Source organism: Electrophorus electricus, chromosome 20, assembly GCF_013358815.1.
Source record: "Electrophorus electricus isolate fEleEle1 chromosome 20, fEleEle1.pri, whole genome shotgun sequence".
NCBI classification, from domain to species: domain Eukaryota; kingdom Metazoa; phylum Chordata; class Actinopteri; order Gymnotiformes; family Gymnotidae; genus Electrophorus; species Electrophorus electricus.
In genome coordinates, this window is record NC_049554.1 from 15,831,769 (window position 1) to 15,849,057 (window position 17,289).

The 17,289-nt window shown below is 39.9% G+C and overlaps 1 protein-coding gene and 1 long non-coding RNA gene across 5 annotated transcripts; one reads left to right on the forward strand and one right to left on the reverse strand.

Moving 5' to 3' along the window:
* Positions 1-840: 840 nt before the first annotated feature.
* On the reverse strand, positions 841-15,121 carry nr1d4b (nuclear receptor subfamily 1, group D, member 4b). Of its 3 annotated transcripts, XR_004775393.1 has the most exons (9): positions 13,848-15,121; positions 8,302-8,643; positions 7,956-8,044; positions 7,257-7,401; positions 3,406-3,953; positions 3,104-3,289; positions 2,536-2,746; positions 1,352-1,926; positions 841-1,264 (listed from the first exon to the last, which is right to left on the reverse strand). XR_004775393.1 is itself a non-coding variant. In XM_027017547.2 (8 exons), exons 1-8 carry the CDS (start codon positions 13,945-13,947, stop codon positions 1,730-1,732), a joined length of 1,818 nt encoding a protein of 605 aa, XP_026873348.2. In that variant the 5' UTR covers positions 13,948-15,121; the 3' UTR covers positions 841-1,729. The 3 variants fall into 3 exon arrangements, 2 of the variants coding, with proteins under 2 accessions (XP_026873348.2, XP_026873349.2); XM_027017547.2 differs by having other exon boundaries at positions 841-1,926; XM_027017548.2 differs by lacking the exon at positions 8,302-8,643 and having other exon boundaries at positions 841-1,926.
* LOC118240393 lies at positions 12,973-15,771 on the forward strand. Of its 2 annotated transcripts, none has more exons than XR_004775394.1 (2): positions 12,973-13,361; positions 15,128-15,771. It is a non-coding gene; the product is annotated as an uncharacterized LOC118240393 (long non-coding RNA). The 2 variants fall into 2 exon arrangements; XR_004775395.1 differs by having other exon boundaries at positions 12,973-13,144.
* The last annotated feature ends 1,518 nt before the right edge of the window (positions 15,772-17,289 follow it).

Consider the following 17,289-nt stretch of genomic DNA (forward strand, 5'->3'; position numbering starts at 1 on the left):
TGTTACACCCCGTGTTTATAGATATAGTTCAGTCGCACTGCCGGTGTATGGGCAGAACACACATTGTTCTGCATGCTGGCGGTGCCAATTTTCCAGTGCATGAGCGATGGTTGCCAGGCAACCACTGTGCACCGGCAGCATGAAGAACAATTGAGCATGGCGAGCTGCAACAGCAATAGTCCACTGTTGAAATATGCAGCGCCTAACACAGAAGGAAAGCCACCCATATGTGATCTCCCTTTATTAGATTAGAATGACACCCATACGTGATCTCCCTTTATTAGATTAGAATGACACCCATACGTGATCTCCCTTTATTAGATTAGAATGACACCCATACGTGATCTCCCTTTATTAGATTAGAATGACACCCATACGTGATCTCCCTTTATTAGATTAGAATGACACCCATACGTGATCTCCCTTTATTAGATTAGAATGACACCCATACGTGATCTCCCTTTATTAGATTAGAATGACACCCATACGTGATCTCCCTTTATTAGATTAGAATGACACCCATACGTGATCTCCCTTTATTAGATTAGAATGACACCCATACGTGATCTCCCTTTATTAGATTTCATTTCTATGGTATATGATAAACATTATACGTTTACAAAATATACATTAGAAAGGTGTGTCACTGGTACATACATGGTGTATCACTGATGAAATACACCATGTGTGTACCATTTAATACATGATTTGCTTTTTGATATGCTGATTTTATATATATATATATATATATATATATATATATATATATATATATATATATATATATATATATATATATATATATATATATAGAATAAATATGGAAATAGTGTAGTTCAATTAAAGGAAGAACTGTACCCCACTTACTCTTCTCTCCCCCACAAAAGAGACTCCTAAGAAAATTAGGATTTTTTTGTGATTTTATAACTGCAAATTATATCACAAACTATTGTATATCCATTCAGAGTAGTTGAAAATAACATAATTACAACATGTACAATATGAGAACATCTTCAAACACACTTAACTGTGCCTGGTGCAGAACCATTGTCCTGGTAAAAAAAGTCCTATAGTAATATTAAGTGATAAACAATCAAGCAAACTGATAATAATACACTTCCTAATACTTGAACTGACAGACTACTATCATGACTTCAATCAATAACTATATCTGTAATAATGTATACATAGATTGTATCTAAGTACAGTATGTATGAAACCCCATCATGGCTGCAGGGTTGGGAGCCAGCTGAAGACTGCATATCTGTGATAACAGAACACATTTTTCATTCAGGTATGATGTGAAGACATCAAATCTCAAGTCTTTTCTCAAAAGTCAAACTAATGTTACCTGTAATATCCTGTCTGGGTCCACTAAGGGTTTATTCCCATCATTATAACACCTCCTTCTACTCACTTAGATCCCGTTTACCGTTTCCACAGTTCCAGCTATATTCTCTTCAGAAGAGTCCAAAACTGTATTTTCTGAAAATTTGCTCTCCAGAGCCAGTGCTGTCACTCTAAAAGTGGAATGATGTCTTGCAGTCTTCGCTGGGCAAGTTTCAAGTGCCCAATGTAATTCGACTTAAGAATCAGCACTCCTCTCTTAAGCTTTTCAAAGTTAGCTTTATGCATGACTGATACTGTGTGCTTACCCTTATCAAGGCAAGAGTATTATGGGTTTTTTTTTTTTTTACATAAAATCCAGCTCTTGCTTCCTGTCCCTCATTCAGGGGTCAATGCGGAAGGCTATCAGCTTGTCGGAGTGCAGGCTGTTGAGTGTACGGAGGTCAGGCAGACGCAGGAGCAGTTTGGGAAAGAGTGTAATGTCGTCTGGCCGCCTGTGATTGAGGAGATTCCTCAGAGCACTGATCAGGCCCTCCTGCAGCTGTTCCACGGCTGCCACATTGGAGATCCCCCAGCGGTCTGTTAGGAGGGGGAATTAAGCAGTTGATTATGTTTGAACCAGCCAACCAATCATGCCTGAATTGGTTTGACTGTTTATTACTATATTCCTTAGGGTTTTTTTTATTATTATTATTTGGCATATATCTGTGTGCTCCTGGAGGCTAAAATCATAAATCTGAGAAGCTTCATATTTAAAACTCCTTCTGCTTTAGCATGCTTGCTGGTGAGTATTTATAATAATTATTTACAGAAAGAAAGAGAGCTTAGAGGTCTCCCTGTGTGGATGGAGATAATATGTTCTGAAACCACAGTGTTCAAAAGATGGGCTCCACTTTTCACTGTTAAACAGAACAATTATTGTCTAGTCAGCAAGCATTAGCAGCACACACCAGCAGACACCAGCACTACAGCCATGAAGAGTGCGCACACCAGCACTACAGCCATGAAGAGTGCGCACACCAGCACTACAGCCATGAAGAGTGCACACACCAGCACTATAGCCATGGAGTGCACACACCAGCAGACACCAGCACTACAGCCATGAAGAGTGCACACACCAGCACTACAGCCATGAAGAGTGCACACACCTGCAGACACCAGCACTACAGCCATGAAGAGTGCACACACCTGCAGACACCAGCACTACAGCCATGAAGAGTGCCATTTCATCAGGCTCCAGACCCATGTTCCCCAGCTTCTCGCTAAACTCAAACATGGCATCCAAGAGACAGCCCATGCCCAGACCGCGCAATGAATCCAGGGTGTACGTCTGTCCATTCAGGAAGGTCAACGTCCGTTCTTTTGCATCAAACAGTGAACAGAAACGCACCATCAGGACCTGCAGACAACACAGTCAACTGGGTTAGAAAATATTTAAACAAAGCTCAGTAAAGAAACTGACATCAGTCTATGCACACTGTTAAAAATAACAGTAAGGATATTTTTCCATGGTCAAGTTCCATTTGTAATATTTTTAACACCATGTTAAGGAGTCATGGCACCTAACACATACAAGTAGTTAAACCTAACCCTAACCCCACCCCTAACCCTAATCCCAACCCCAACCATAACCTTAACCCCAACCCTAGCCATAACTATAACCTGAACACAGGTAGCACACAAAGGCATGTTCAGAACATAATGAGATAGCTGCCTGATTCTGCGTTGATCTTAAGTGCATCACCAGGTTCCCTACCTGAAAAGTGCCTGCCTTCAGAAGCATGACCTGGTCATGCTGGCTGAGAGCACAGAATCCTGGAATGCTTTTGGCAAACTCAACCACTTCTTTAACAGCAGGAGTGAAGCACTGAGAGAAAGCCTCCCACACCTGCTGGCTGGAGCGACCAGCTGGAGACACAGGACATGCGTTCAGAGGACACGCCTGTAGAACACAGACAGAGAGAGACAGAAAAATTAGGAAAGTCAAACTAAGAAATGTTACAAAACAAATTTAAAGTTACTGGGTGAATACAAATTGCATAAATAAAAAACACATACCAGAACTTTAGCCCCAGTGTGCAATAACCAGGGGCAGGACATCTGACCTCTTGTTTCACTGTCAGAATAGCTGCTGTTATTGGCAGGGTAGCTCTGAGAATGCTGGGGTTCCTGTGTGCAATGGTAGCAGCTGTTGTCAGTGGCTTGGGTTGTTGGGTTACTACCATGATCCGTAACCAGGGAACTGGTCTGGGTATTGTGGTTTACTGTGGATGTGGAGTGAGCGAGGTACACTTGCGGTGTGACTTGGACAATAGACTGAGAAAAGCCAGAGTCCTTAGGCTGCATATTCCGGAAGGAAGAGGGATTGCAGTCCTTATTTATCTTCACCACTTTCTCCTTCCCACTGACAAAGAAGTTGCAATAGGCTCCAGACATGGCACCAATGGCTTCATCTGAATGGGCCTCTTGAGGACTCGGTGGGACCTCGGTGGGTGTGATAGAGTCAATGTCTATGGATGCTGATTTGCTGAGTCTGTTTATATAGCTCTGCATCTCATCCAATAGTCGTTGCTTCTCCCGCTTAGGAATGCGGCCAAAACGCACAGCTAGGAAAAGTGCAAAAAATAACAGCACAAATGTGAAATGTCACTTTACATAAACAACACATTAAATCCTTAGTCTAATGTTAATGTTTATGGATAAATACTGCAGGATTTCACTGTGTAATGTTCTGAACAGTGTATAGTCTACTGTATTATGCCCAAATAACACTCCACAAAGCAAAATCTCTTAAAATTGCAAAAGATGTAATTTAAAAAAAGGAACAGAGTGGTTAACTTTAGTTCACTCTGGAGGATACATCTCCAGCCTTTCCTATTCCCCACTGCTCTCTCTCTCCACTGCTTTACCTCCACTGGCATTGCTATTTATACTGCCTGCACATGCATACTTCATATCCACCTCCTCTCCTACTCTCTCCCTCTCCTTTGGGGAAATACATCACTGGGTCAGTAAGAGTTAAGGTAACATCCCTGAGGAGGATGAGCAACAGGCTGAGAGAAACATCTAATTCAAGGCAAAAAGACAAGGGACTGGTGCCTACAACATTTACATTTATGGTATTTGGCAGATGCTCTTATCCAGAGCAACTTACAAAAGTGCTTTGTCATTTACTCATAGAACACATCCTAGTACAGTACAGTAGGTTAGAGTCCAACATACCAATGAACTAGAATACCGTTGAAATACAGGGATCACTGCTGATGCCTAGAAGTGCAAAATACATAAGCGCCATCTCAGGCAACAATCAGTGCAATAAGCAATAAGTACTAGAGTTTTAGTTAGTCAACACCCTACAGAAGGGTAAAGATGACAGATTAGGTGTTAGTTTAGGGTTAGGTTAAAAAAGCAAGTATGGAGAAGGAGCTGGTGAATTGTGCGGAATAGGCAGGAGGCTGATTAGGACTTGGGGGACAGATGATTCACATAAAGAACATGAACATGGTGCCAATGCAAAGTTGTGCAAATGTATGAATACCTTTGTACACAGATTATCTACATCTCAGTGGTATACAATTGTTATACAGGCTCACATCAAGACCTTGTTGTACACAAGGAGATTTTGTACATCTCCCTTGTGTCACAATTGTCTGCAGATCAGATCACTTTGTGAATATATGTTTCAGGAGTCACACAGATGTAGATTTTGCAATAATTATATGCTTTCAGAAAAGCATCTCAAGTGTTTTTATTTATCTATTTTATATATTTTTTGGAAAATATAAAGAAACTCCACATAATGGTATCAAATGCAAGGAATGAGATGGCAGGGTGCATGAGTCATGGAGCAGCTGCCTGCCAGGGAAGAGAAACAAGGTTATGAGCTTAGTTGATATCAGCAGAAGAGGAATCTCCACTATGCAAGTTTGAGACTCAAGTATACTCACTGGGCTGCAATAGGTGGCAATAGCTTTGAGAACAGGGTTGGTAATAATATATTACTATGTATTAATATAGTATTAATATCTGCACGTACTTAAATGTAAGTTAAACACTTTTGTACACTGCAATGAGACACACTAGAAACATCTGTAAAATGGTAAACCCAGCTTTAATGTTGACATAGAAGACTGCAGAAAACAGATATGGGTCCTGTGATGTTGATAAATGATTGTACACATCATTCCCCACTTTTTTAGTGACCCAAATGTGTGTGCAAACTCTTGAAAAAAATGATTTATTACCAGCACACTTTACATTACTATCAGGAGACTGCATGTCCTAGAGGGACTGGAAGACATAATGAAGAAAGCAAACAACCACTTCTGCATTTACTGGATGGACTTGCAGTAAATAAATGGCTTGCAATACTTCCCCCACACTAGAGAAACACTTCATGCATTGGTTGTACTTGGCTTCTTAATTAATTCTAAAAGGTTTACAAAAATGAGCAAGCTTTGGAAATATATTAAACCAAGATATGTGAGGTGTGCAGGCAGGTGGGAGACACACTGTGCACTGTGCATTCCCAATTTCCAAAATAAAAATGATTCATTTTAGTTGGTTATGTGAATGATGGCTTGTGTGAGTTCTAAGTGGACACTATCATCAATCAGTATCTAACGATGCAAGGGAAGGAAAATAAAATGAAAGAAAAAGAGGAAAGAAGGCATGAAAAAGAAGGAAGAATAGAGGATGGAGTCAGTGAATCAGGATGGAATCAGTGGATTAGGAACAGATCATGGAAATGAATGGATCAGATTGGAATGAATAAGTAGGTAGGTGAAGCCAGTTCTACATCTTTGTATAAAGGTAAGTTGTGCAGGTAGTGTTCTAGTAATGTTGAGCCCTGCTTTAAGAAAACATTATTTCAACAATCAAGGAAGGTCTCCACAGACCATGATCCTTAATTTATGAAAAATACTATTTGATAATTCACATAATTTAGACACTTAAAACTTCACACAAAGAATGATTACATGGTTTAAATAGAAGCTATAATTGATTCTCATTCAAGTTTTTTGTTTTAGGGTGTGTCCTTTGGAATCAGTATGAACATTGTGAACATAAGTTAAAGTTGTGAACGTCAATTAAAAGGTTTTTTAATGACATGCTATTCGAATACGCTGGAAAGTTCTTGGAACAACATGGGAGTGGCATATAGCTGGGCCAAAGCGGATAAAAAAAATCCTCCCAACCACTTCAGGGGAACAAAATGTTCCAAAGGCACATTACTTTGAAATGTCAAATGTCCATTTTGTCTTTAAGTGCTATGGGTGCTGTGTGCTTCATTCTTCTTGAGCTCGATTTTGTTCTTACTCTTTAAATGACTGCTTGATAGACAAAGTTGAGTTTAGGATCTGGGTATATATAACTGGCCTTATGTACAAGGGAATGTTCTACAAGTAGAGTAGAACAGTAGTAATCTTGGGCCATACTTTAGGAGAAAAAAAAAAAGATTGAATCAAGGAAGGTCTCTACAGTCCATGAGCTTTGATTTATAAAAATGCAAATTCGGTTAATTTAAGCAGTTCAATTTTCACTTAAAATAATTAGAAGTTTAGAATAAAAAACATCGTAAACTCTCATTTTACCTAAGTGGAATATTTATCAGAATATTTCTTAACAAACAAATTCATTTGATGACTAGGACACTTGGAATGAAGAGATGGTGAATCTCTTTGCTTGACCACTCCACATCTCTTTTGCTAAAGTATAGATGAATCAGACCAATGTCTAATCATCAAACAGATACATTAACTGAGATTGGATGATTCTAAGTGCTTTAAATGCATAACACTGCGTATGGAGCTCTGATCCTCTTGATCTATCTAAAATGTCATTATTCTTCTTACTTTTCATATTACAGCATTGTACATAGTATATAAATGGGGTCTGAAAACTCTTACCATCTCTAGACATGCCAACAGACAGGCACTTCTTAAAGCGACAGTGCTGGCATCGGTTGCGGTTCATCCGTATGATCAGACAACTCTCATTCTTCACACACATCTTATAATAAATGTTCTGTTGTATGCTGCGCCTAAAGAATCCCTGGGGAGAAAAAGCAGAGGAGAGAGAGTGTCAGTGAGTGTGTCTGTGAGCATGTCCCTGACTATGTCCCCCCATGAGGGCAGTGGTAGCCTAGTGGATGTGAACTTGGGCTAACAGTTGGAAGGTTGTTGGTTCAAATCCTGGCTCTGCTGTTTGGTCCTTGAGCAAAATCCTCAACCCTCTCTGCTCCAAGGGTGACATACAATGGCTGACTCTGTGCTCTGACTGCAGCTCTCAAAGAAGCTGGGATATACAAAGACTGCATTTTGTGGCCTTGTACTGAGCAATGACAAGAAACTGTATCATAAACTTAACAGGTGGGTCCATGTGTATGTCAATAAGTGTGTGTTCATAGTTGTGTCAAATACCCAAGATAATTAGAAGCCATCTCAAATCAAGATCAGGATGCTCAAACTGATAATCAACTGATAGTGTAACCCTTGGAATGTCTACTCTTCAAGTGAGATAACAAAATTTACCATGTGTATTTTGAGCAGTGTACTACATGTGAACATGTGTAATTTGAGCAGTGTCCAGTGTGGGAGAGCACATACCTTGCAACCCTCACACGCATGGACTCCGTAGTGGAATCCAGACGCAATATCACCACAGACTTTGCACAGGAGCACCATGCCATCTGTTTCTGCTCATACAAATACAACACAAATTCAAAAGAAATGATTAGAAATTTCAACAGCATGTACTCAATCATTCTCAAGTTGGCACTGAACATATTTTCATATGATATGCAGTATCTTTTATTAGCTGAACATGTAAATGAGGTATACCACCGTAACTAAGTATAAGTAACTAAGTACCAGAACAACAGAAAAAGAGAGAAAAAGCCAAAGCTGTAAAATGGTAAGCGCAAAGTGAAAAGATTTCCTCTTAATGTCTTACTTGTAAAGGTTCCAGTAAATCCACATGGTTTCTTGCCCAATAGTGGATGGGAGTGTGTGCTTTGGCCTGATGAGGTCACAGGCAGGTTAACCGAGTTAACTGCAGGCATACTGCTCATTTCAGGGAACTGGAAGACCAGCTTGGGTGAGGGTGGCGTACCCACTGCACTGGCATTGCTGCCAGTCCCTCTTTGCTTGAGGTGCCCAACCTCAGTGAAAAAGATGTCCTCTGGTGAAGAAGGCTGGGAGTGAGAGGAGGGTGACTGTGTCTGGTACCCACTTGAAGGGCTGCCAGGGTTGGGGCTGGCACTGCCTGTTGAGCTAGCGTATAAGATGACTCCACCTGTGGTGTGGTGTGGTGTGGTACAGACAGACAGACGGACAGACAGAAATCCAAGTTTGCTTTTGTTTGTTGCAGGGTGTTTCCTTTGGAAACAGGATGAATATCGAGAACATAATTTTAAACGCTTGCTTTTAGTCAAAGGCTACTAAACTATTCTGGAATGTTCTTAGAACAACATAGGTGTGGCACATATCTGGAACAAAGCGGGAATTTTTCCGGACCTGTTCAAGATGTTCCAAAGGCACATGACTGGGAAATGCCTTATTACACATGTTTCGCCCCTCCCCTACCGTACTCTACGCATGCATCAGAACGTTACTACCTCACATGTATGCGGAGCCGAACTAGCCGCATCCTCCGTCTCCATAGCGAAGTCTCGCCTAGCACGTGCCCGACGGCTGCCAGTCACCTGACCGACGACTCACGTGGACACAGATGACGTCCTAACTCACGAGGCTCCTTCCGCAGTCCCGTGTAGGACACAGTTAACGCTACAGTACTTAGATAAAATCACTTCTCACCTTTGTCGAAGAATTATTTAAGACCTTGGAAAGAAGGGAGGGGACGAGAACGGTCACATTTGCTCAGCATACGAGGTTGATTTCTTAAAGGGGTTTTGGACAAGATGGGTTTTAAAGAATGGCGCTGTAATGAGTTTTTAGATTTGGTCAAATCTGCGTCAAAATAGTATAACTGGCACGCATTTTTATCGCCTGACCGCGTGGGGTCAAGGCAAATTCAGCTCGTTGAAATGTTACCGCCCGCATTGCCCTGGCTATTTCCATGGACTGTCCTGTAGAGGTAAAGGACAGCTCACAAATAATTAGTATATACTTTCCAGTTCAATCTCAAAATCAATGAATAAGAGACTATGCCAGATATACATCAGAACGGGGCTATTTCTTTTTTAAATACTTCCAGGCTGTGCTGCCTATATGTTGCCTTATTCTGAGTTCATAATTTGAGAACATGGTTTCATTATTAATGGTCTTGATGCATAAGCATTGATTTTTGTTCTTTGTGTTCCCCCTTTCAGAAGTGTATAAACAGCTGAAAGCTGACATGAGAAAGTGCGGTAGAATTACTGTCATGAAGCACAGCTCATTAGGTGCTGCACCACTACGTTCAGTGTGTATAGGTAATAGCGATTTGTATAATATCTGGTCATTTCCATTCATTTAACATTTACATTTACGGCACTTGGCAGACGCTCTTATCTAGAGCGACTTACAAAAGTCCTTTGTCATTTACTCAGAATATATCCTAGTACAGTACAGTAGGTTAGAGTCCAACATACCCATGAACTAGAACACTAGAATACAGGGATCAATGCTGATACAGAAAATGGTCTCAATGCTTGTCCATGAGGCCGAAAGTATGGTATTTCAAGACAAGCCATACTTGAGGTTCGAAGTACTTGAGGTACGGCTCGGGCTTTGACCTTGTTCTTGTTTTTTCCTTGTTCTTGCCAATTCTCATCAGATTTGCATGCTATTTGAATAAAGCTCTATTATTGTAGCAAAATTCTGGTTGTTCTAACGAAGACCCTTGAGCATCCGGTTATTTGTCCATCTCGTTAACCTAACCTACTTTACGTTGGTCTTTAAGTTAGTCTTTAGTTTAAAGAGTGTGATGTCACAGGTAATGTACAGTACTGTAAATGATTTAGAGTGAGAACTCAGTTCAAAATCAGTAACCAAGCAGCAGCAAGACTGAGGCCAACATGTAAATCCACATGCACACAAGCTAGATGTTATTCATCCACAGTTTAATGTAGCACTCATCGGCAAAACCCCAGCATAGTATGCAGATATCAGCATGATCGCTGAGATTTTAATTGGGGAGAAAAGGTAAGTCGGTTATCACTATTTGAAAACATCTCAATGTCTGCGTTACTGTCATAAAAATAATGCATGATTTGTAAATAACCTACCACATTTGCTTACAATATAGACCACAAAATTAATAACTTATGACGATTATTAATACGATGTCAATAATGCCGGTTAGAACGTAGAATAGCGTGGATTGCCAAGATGTTTACCATCATCCGCCATGTGTAGGATTTAATGGGTAGGCTACATGTTTATGCAGAAACATTTCGACATTTTATACAGCAACAAAACCAAACTCTTTAATTTGCAATTGTACAATGAATAATTGTGTTTTACCCTGACCATCAGTGACGGTCAAAACGACAAATGGATCTTAACTCTGATACAGATTTATTAGCCTACATAAACTACTTAATGTCCATAACCGTTCTCACGTGTTCAAGCTCATCATTTGATGTCACCAACAGTCGACACGCGTAAAAGAACGAAGGGGACGAAGAGGATCAGATGTTGCATTTAGCAGCCTAGAATAAAAGTAGTCACCTGCGAAGGAGCGTGGCTTGGCATAAAAAACAAGCAAAGTGTAGGCTAATAAAGGCATCCAAAATCAGAGGAGCGACTTTGAAGTTACAGCCTGCAAGATTTGAGCCGAGTAGTAGACATTATCTTATACAAACACTGCATGGCTAAAAATGTGGATATGAGATCAGAAAGCTTACTATAGTCTACCATCAAGGTCAGTGTGGGGGAAAAGAATCAATGCAATGCCCACAGCATGTCAGTACCACTACAGATAAAGAAGGTAGACAATGCCAAAAATGGCAACTACCACACAAGTAAAAGTCTATCACTAGAAGTGTGTGTGTGTGTGTGTATATATATATATATATATATATATATATATATATATATGAGAGAGTCAATCTCACCAAAGAAACACAAAAACCTGTTTATCACTTGGCAATTGCTCACATTTTAAGATGGCAAAGGTGTGGTCTCATTTCCTCATCAAAGAAAAGTGTGTTCTTTAAAAGCCTAAACAGGGTCAGTCAGAGATACAAATCTGAGGATTTGTTGAACAAGAATGAGATGGGTGAATTTAATGTTCACAGGCCAGAGGAAGTGTTACAGGACGATGTGATAAACAAATTGGTTCTCCCACTTTTGCAGAAAGTGGAACATTGGTTACAGTTGTTTGAGCTGCATCAACAGTGCTGCATTGCAAACTGCCACTGAAAGTAGCAATGCCACTCCAGCCAACAGCAAAGCACTACCTGCCATAAAAGTAGTGCAGGACCACTGTCCAGTAAAAGCAGTCAATGCCAAACACCTGAGTGGAACATCTCGGGACATTCCAAAAAGCTGGTGCAAGGAAAGCTGTTAAACAATAAAGAAAATATATATATAGTGAGCAAACAATTGGGGCAAGAGAGGTGAAAATAATTTTATATGTATTAACGTGTAAAATAGGGCTTGGGGAAAAAGAAAACATTTTTGCTGAGTTAGAAAAAGATGAATATGTTTGAATGGTATGCTTTAAACCATCCTACTACAATTACCAGAACTGGTCCCATGAAGCCTGCACAGAATGCTATCTGCCACAACTATAATTAATTTGGTGATTATTCAGATTACTAAGATGTTTTAGAAGCTACACTCCAAAACATTTCAATGGCTCAGTTTTGCTATGATGCTTTTTTTGCTTCTGTGTCTACTGTGCTTCAGTATGTAAGGGTTTAACATGCACTTTACAAGGTACATTTTATTTGTAACATTTATACTGTTATTTGGATCATGGATATTTTATATACATTCTTTATGAAGAAAACGGTGAAAAGTGTTGCCCCCATCCCGTGCTTCCTATACGTAAAGTAAAACAAACAGGCTATACGGTAACGGTAATAACTTAATGGCCGCATGTACCTTCTGAATAACCACACGTAACATGAGACACAGCCTACAGTATGGGGGGGGCTTGGAAAATCACGCGTGGCACGTGGCATTCGGATCTTATCCACGTGACTACAGGCAACCCGACAGACGGACTATTTGAGATGCCTACTACGGCGCTCCGGCAGTTATTTTAAATCATGGGTGACTGCGTCCTAAACACACTGTAGTGAGGAAAGTAAATACCACATTTGCTAACACTCAAACGATAATAAAGGTCTGTTGGAACTCACGACACCAGCCTCATAGTTCAGGTTACTGCTGAGTGCTGGAAATTCACAAACGCGGATTCGATGGTCTATTATTAATAGTTAATCTTTAGAGGCAATACTGTTAATTTTGAGGGCCCATGTCTAAAATGAACAGGAGGTAAAATGTACAGTATACTAAACATGTACTACTGTGTGAATAACAGTGAAGTCACCAGTGAAGGAGCGTGCAAAATTAATCCCACGCGAACAGGGCGCAGAAGCGAAACAGCCAAACTAAGCGCGATAGTTCTCAACCACGCCCCTCTTGCTCAAGGTCGACGACAGAACGCGCTTTTCAGAGTTCTATAAACATTACTATCACTCAGTTTAAGAATAATTTAGAGAAACGAACAGTGTATGAATATAAATTAGTTGTGAAACGAAAAGTAATATGACCACGAAAAACGTAAAAAATATATAAAACCGCTGGCAACTGAGGAACTCCAGATGAGCAGAAAGATACACGTGAGTTTGTTTACGAGTAGTGACGCAGGAAGTGACGGATCAGAAATAACAGCGACACAACAAGGGGCACAATCCCTACACAACCCCAAAGATCCCAATGTACCACACACCTTTTATATAGAAAAAGAGTACCCTGGGTTTTGCGTATAACGATCTCGTCTGTTTGATACTACGTACGCGTGCCTTCATGACAAGCAATGAGTCGTCTGACCGTGAGGTAAAGTTTGCAACTTAGGTTATGCAACAAAGAATTCCGAAAGGGCTTTCTTTGTTTTTGTTTGGTTAAAGGTTAAAGGTGATATCGTTCAGAAAATAATAAACGTATACTCTAATACATACTAAGCGAAACCGGTACGTTATAAATTTAACCAACATTTTTGTTGCCTGAATGACAGACCGATTCACATCATTCACAATAACGAACGAATTAGACAATTAATTATTTCTTAAAATGGACAGTACGATCAAATACGATTGACGTATTACCCTCTGTGTTCTACTAGACAACATTAAACAACCCACAGAACACATACAATAAACCAACGTGGAAAAGGAAGAAAGACATATCTGTGCCATGTATGGGGAGAGTTCGAGTCCTCACCCGGAACACAGGGACAGCACAACTCTAGTATCACCCCTATAACCTTACCTATGTGTGTGCAGCAAATATACTGCCGGAATAAATACGATAATAATCACTTACCCGGACTATTGTCCATCGTTTCTTCGCGGATGGTCAAAAGAGTTAGGAATTCTGAATCTGTGTTAGTATTCTCTGTGCGTCGCTGTAAAATATAATCCATTCAGGTGATATCGTCATGATGTCCATTTGAAAACAAACGATTATTGAAAATTCAAACCCGAAGAGAAATGCTCGAAGATAATTGTGGTCATCACTGAATTTTTATGTCCTTCAGGTGAATTGGGCAATATTGTGCCGTCACTGCTTGTTCCCGTTAAAAGAGCGTGATGTATATTAAAATAACTACATGTATCCTTAGAAGAGTGAAATGTATAGTAGAACACCTCTTCCATTCAAGAGAAAATCCCACAAAATCTCCACTGGTTCCAGTGCAGGCTACTCTCACTATATGCATCTACGAAGTAGGAACGACTGTTCAGTCTACTGTAAGCGCACTATCAGTAACATATGCTCGCACAACAGGACGTCTTCAGGTATTTCTTGGCCTCGATTTTCGTGCTATGTCCTTTCATCCTCTCTTTTCGTATTTTACTGTCACGCTCCTCTAGGGTATCTCTTCTGCTTTTCGGCACTGTATGCTTTCTTACGTTTTCATTGGCTGATGACTAGCGTAGTAGGTGAGACAGCTGGACTGATCTGACTTTGAAATGCCTCGTTAAATCTCCGCTGCATGTGAGCAGTAGCGATTGCTGGCCTACTGACACACATTTTATGCAAATACATGGGCTTGTGATAAGCGGGGGAGGAAGCACATGTGACACGTGCTCGCCCTTCAATTGATCTCCCTCTAGTGGCTTTCGTTGGGTGAGGCAATCCCATCATTGTAACATAATTGTTAAAATGGTTAAATATTTGATGCCAAGAAGAGTTACACAAATTAAGTCCTCATTAAGAAGCCTACTTTCTGGAAGACACGAGGGGATCTGTTCTGAAAAAAAGGCATCATCAGGTTTTTGGCCTAACTCACACTTATGTGAATGTAAATCTATATTAGAGACCTATATTTTGCTTCTATTAATTTTTACAGTGTAAACAGAGCACTAGTCAATAATGAAAACAAACTGTTGTCATATGATGGAATTCTTTTCTCATGTATATTGTAGTCAATGCCTAATCCACAGTCTAACTATATTAAATAATTAAAAATGTTTCTTAATTAGGAAAAAACAAAATAGCTCCAGCAGCATTCTAATACTGGCAAACCAAATGATACTATTGTCCACTGAAGAGTCTATGGCTGGAAAAAAAAATGCATTGTACGTGTTCTTTGTGTATTGCAGTATATTCAACCTTCATGAGTATTTTGGCACCTAAAGGATCATTTAGGATACCCAGGACCAACAGGAGGTAAATGTTCCAGGAGAGCAGTTCCCTGGCATAGCAGGCAGTGCACCCAAACCTACCTAAGTGATGGTCTCTGTCACACCATCCTCCCCTTTGGAGAGTGACAGTCTCTGTCACAATGCCTTCACCTACAGGAAGTACCCCTGCGCATGATACTGTCCACATGCCCCTAAGCACATAACTGCCCTTTCCACCAGGGCCACATGTATGCCCCTCATCAGGGGTCCTCACACTGGGCTATATCATCTCCTCACAGCAGGGGTGGGTTTATCAACCTGGGGCACACTCCTGATGGGTTTGTCACCATCACACTTCTGATACCATGTGCAGCGAAGGCTGAAGGCAGCCACCCTACCCAGGACTCAAAGCTAGCAATGACAGGAGATGCATGTGAGCTCTGACCACTTTACCAAGAGCTAGCTCTCTGGCATAGCAGGCAGAGCACCCATTTAACCTTCCTAAGTGACCGTCTCCAGCACAATTCACAACTGTTCCACACCTGTGCATAATGCCATGGTCATAACCTTGGTTCTAATGGACCATTATCCTATTGTGCATAAATAAAACAAAATAAGACATGTCCAATTTCCTGAGAAATTCCTTTTTTGTCTTCATGATGCCCCCTGCTGACAACTCCACTGGGCGCTTTCATCAAACCTGGAAACCTGCTTTGGACTGCTGGAAACTAATTGGTGATCTGGAAAATAACACCTAAGGTTAGAAATTGGGGTTTGCTATTAACCATTATATAAACAAGTGCACAATTGTGAAACACTGTTTTGGCTTAAAAACAAAAGAGGATAGAGGGATTTCTGTGCTTAGAATCTAAATTCAATATTCAAAACAATTACATAAAAATTAAGCAAATTCTTCAGGCCACTGTGGCAGATTGACTTGGACCAATTTGTTCTCTGATTCCAGAGACTAACTTTCTGACTTTGATCAAAATTCCAGAAAATTAATCAGACTTCTAGTACATGATTGTATTTGTCTAAAGAAACAGGTATAGGACCATAACCCTTTTTATTAGTGAAACATTAATACTCCAAATGGAGTTCAGGCAAAAAACTCTTGGATCGTTGTAACACAAGGTCAGACATTTACTGAAACACAGGGTTAGAGAGTTAGTCAGTTACTGTAATACTTGTACCCTAATTCACATTATGAACATGCAGCATGGTATTGCACCTGGTTATTGCAGTAAGCTTAAGACGATCCACTAATATAAGCTTGTATGGAGTTGTATTAATATATTATCTATTGTGATTTTCTCGTGGTAGTGTACTTTAAAAACTTACCTATCCTTCTGCTGCATTAAAATCATGTTCTTCGATTCTGCTACTATATTTATTATCTTACAAGTTGTCTTAGAAGACAGTTTCTATGAGGACTAGTTTCTGCATATGCGCCATCTGCTGTCTGTCATTGAAAATACATTATACACAAATCTTAATTTCTGAATTTGAGCTAAAAGATTTTACATAGAACATTGCACATTGTTTTGTGTTTAGACAACCATATAGATGGAACTAGAACCCACAATCTTCAGCTCTGAAGACTGATGTCTTCACATGAAAGGAACAAATTGAAAAGATGTCATTTCAGACAATCATTTATTCAAAAACAAACCCCAATCAGTGATATTTTCTGATAATGTAAATTGTTAACACGGTTGCTAGTCATATTCATAAATGCTCCAATTCTAATCATGTTGATATAGCAGAGCTATAAAGTCTTTAAAGTCATCTAGAATGAAGCTGAGAAAATATTTGCACAAATACTAAACCTTGACAAGTCATGTTTGGTGAAGATGAGAAACCTTCCTGTTACCAAATGACTGCAGATAGAATAGAAGACAAAGCAAAGTCTTGACTAGCCAATTTCAATTTTTCACAATTATAACGACCGTATTAACGTGGACATTGCATTTTGATATACGCAAATACTTTCTCCATTAAATCAGTGAAGAGTAAGAAAAAAAGGTTTTATACTGTCTCAGATGCTGGTACACAATAAGGATAAGTTCATCTAAATTTAAATAATAACCCAAAAACTTGTGTGAGTGGTGTTGTGCTATCATAAAAGGTTCCTGTTCTTG

Coding starts and splice junctions, on each gene's coding strand:
- nr1d4b (XM_027017547.2), bottom strand. CDS start 13,947: ATGGATTATATTTTACAGCGACGCACAGAGAATACTAACACAGATTCA. Junction 3,290..3,405: donor ACACTGGGGCTAAAGTTCTG/GTATGTGTTTTT, acceptor TGTGTTCTACAG/GCGTGTCCTCTGAACGCATG. Junction 2,747..3,103: donor TGAAGGCAGGCACTTTTCAG/GTAGGGAACCTG, acceptor TGTTGTCTGCAG/GTCCTGATGGTGCGTTTCTG.